Below are 1,398 nucleotides of genomic sequence, written 5' to 3'. Positions count from 1 at the left end.
AGAAGGGTTAAGGCACCAAGCTGTCGAAGTACGGGTTGCTAGACTTCACTCGTCCTTGAGAGCATAGTAGAGAAATCTCAGGCATGCAGGTTGTCTATTTATTCTTCCTTTGTAATACTCGTTAATCCTAATCCTCGTTATTATTATAATGAAGAACCTGTAATTCACACAGTATCTTATAGTGCAAATATTGGTTTACGTAAATTACTCATTAATTTACGTAAAATAATAAAAGATGTACTGTAACACCTTCTTCCAAAAATGTATTATTTATTTCCATGTTGGCAGGAACTCCTATTGAACAAGTGCATAAGGTTCTGAAACAATTGCCCATAATATCAAATGTGATCCGTATACTGCCCAACATACCAATGACAGTAGGTGCTGGATCCTGTATATATGCAATAGACAATAGCATAACACAGGAACAGTGCAGGCTACTAGAAAATTTATTGCAAGGGTGTGGAGTTGTAGAAAAGATTCCTGAAAAACTTATGGACTCTCTGGGTGTCCTCACAGGGTGTGGTCCTGCTTTTATATACATAGTAATAGAAGCTCTTGCGGACGGCGCAGTCAAGGAAGGTGTACCTCGTGCAATGGCGTTAAGGCATGCTGCTCAGATGGTGGCCGGTAGCGGTCAAATGGTACTGCAGAGTGGAAAGCATCCCGGCTTGTTGAAGGATGAAGTTTGTTCACCCGGTGGGTGCACCATTTGTGGTGTCACTGCTCTAGAGAATGGAAAATTGAGAGCCACAATGATCAACGCCATCGAAGCGGCTGTAGAGAAAACTAGAGAAATGGGAAAGAAGTAAATATTACGACATTGGGTAATTTTATTTTTGCAAGTGATTATTAACCCTTTGTCTATGTCTAGATCTTAATTGAAACGTTACCGAATTTTAAAATTCTTATTTTTTTTAAGGTTTTTTATTTCAATCACATGACTGCAATTATACGTCTTCAATACTCGATATCTTATTCGTGAAGCATTAAAGAAAAACTGCAAATAACGTAAGGAATAAAAATTTATTATAACCTTTTCTCAATGAGCAGCATGACTAACTTTGTTTGTAGATTTTTTTGCTGATAACTAAACTATGCTCATTGGCGTGCATAGAAGATATGCACAGGGTATGCAGATAATATAAAGTGAGGAAAGTCTCCGGTACGAGTTGTAAAAAACTCAAGGATAGGCATTGTAAGAGTTATAAAAAGCCTACCCTCAGGTATTTCTAACTCGTACTGGATATTTTCTTCATTTTGTATCGTCCGCATACCCTGTGCATACCTTCTATGCACGCCACTGGCTATGCTAGCTGTTATATTAGAGACATGATTATATTTTTCCTGTAGGGTTCACGTCAAGTTCTATTAATCCTAATAACTTCAAAACAAACT

General features: G+C 37.7%; 1 protein-coding gene across 1 annotated transcript; it reads left to right on the top strand.

Annotated features, from left to right (window-relative positions):
* Nucleotides 1-244: 244 nt before the first annotated feature.
* On the top strand, nt 245-962 carry LOC120628856 (pyrroline-5-carboxylate reductase-like). Its single transcript, XM_039897504.1, has one exon. The coding sequence runs from the start codon at nt 279-281 to the stop codon at nt 810-812; it is 534 nt and encodes a 177-aa protein (XP_039753438.1). The 5' UTR covers nt 245-278; the 3' UTR covers nt 813-962.
* The last annotated feature ends 436 nt before the right edge of the window (nt 963-1,398 follow it).

Source organism: Pararge aegeria, chromosome 13, assembly GCF_905163445.1.
Source record: "Pararge aegeria chromosome 13, ilParAegt1.1, whole genome shotgun sequence".
Lineage (NCBI taxonomy): Eukaryota > Metazoa > Arthropoda > Insecta > Lepidoptera > Nymphalidae > Pararge > Pararge aegeria.
This window is presented reverse-complemented; position numbering and strand designations above follow the sequence as displayed.

Coding starts and splice junctions, on each gene's coding strand:
- LOC120628856 (XM_039897504.1), top strand. CDS start 279: ATGTTGGCAGGAACTCCTATTGAACAAGTGCATAAGGTTCTGAAACAA.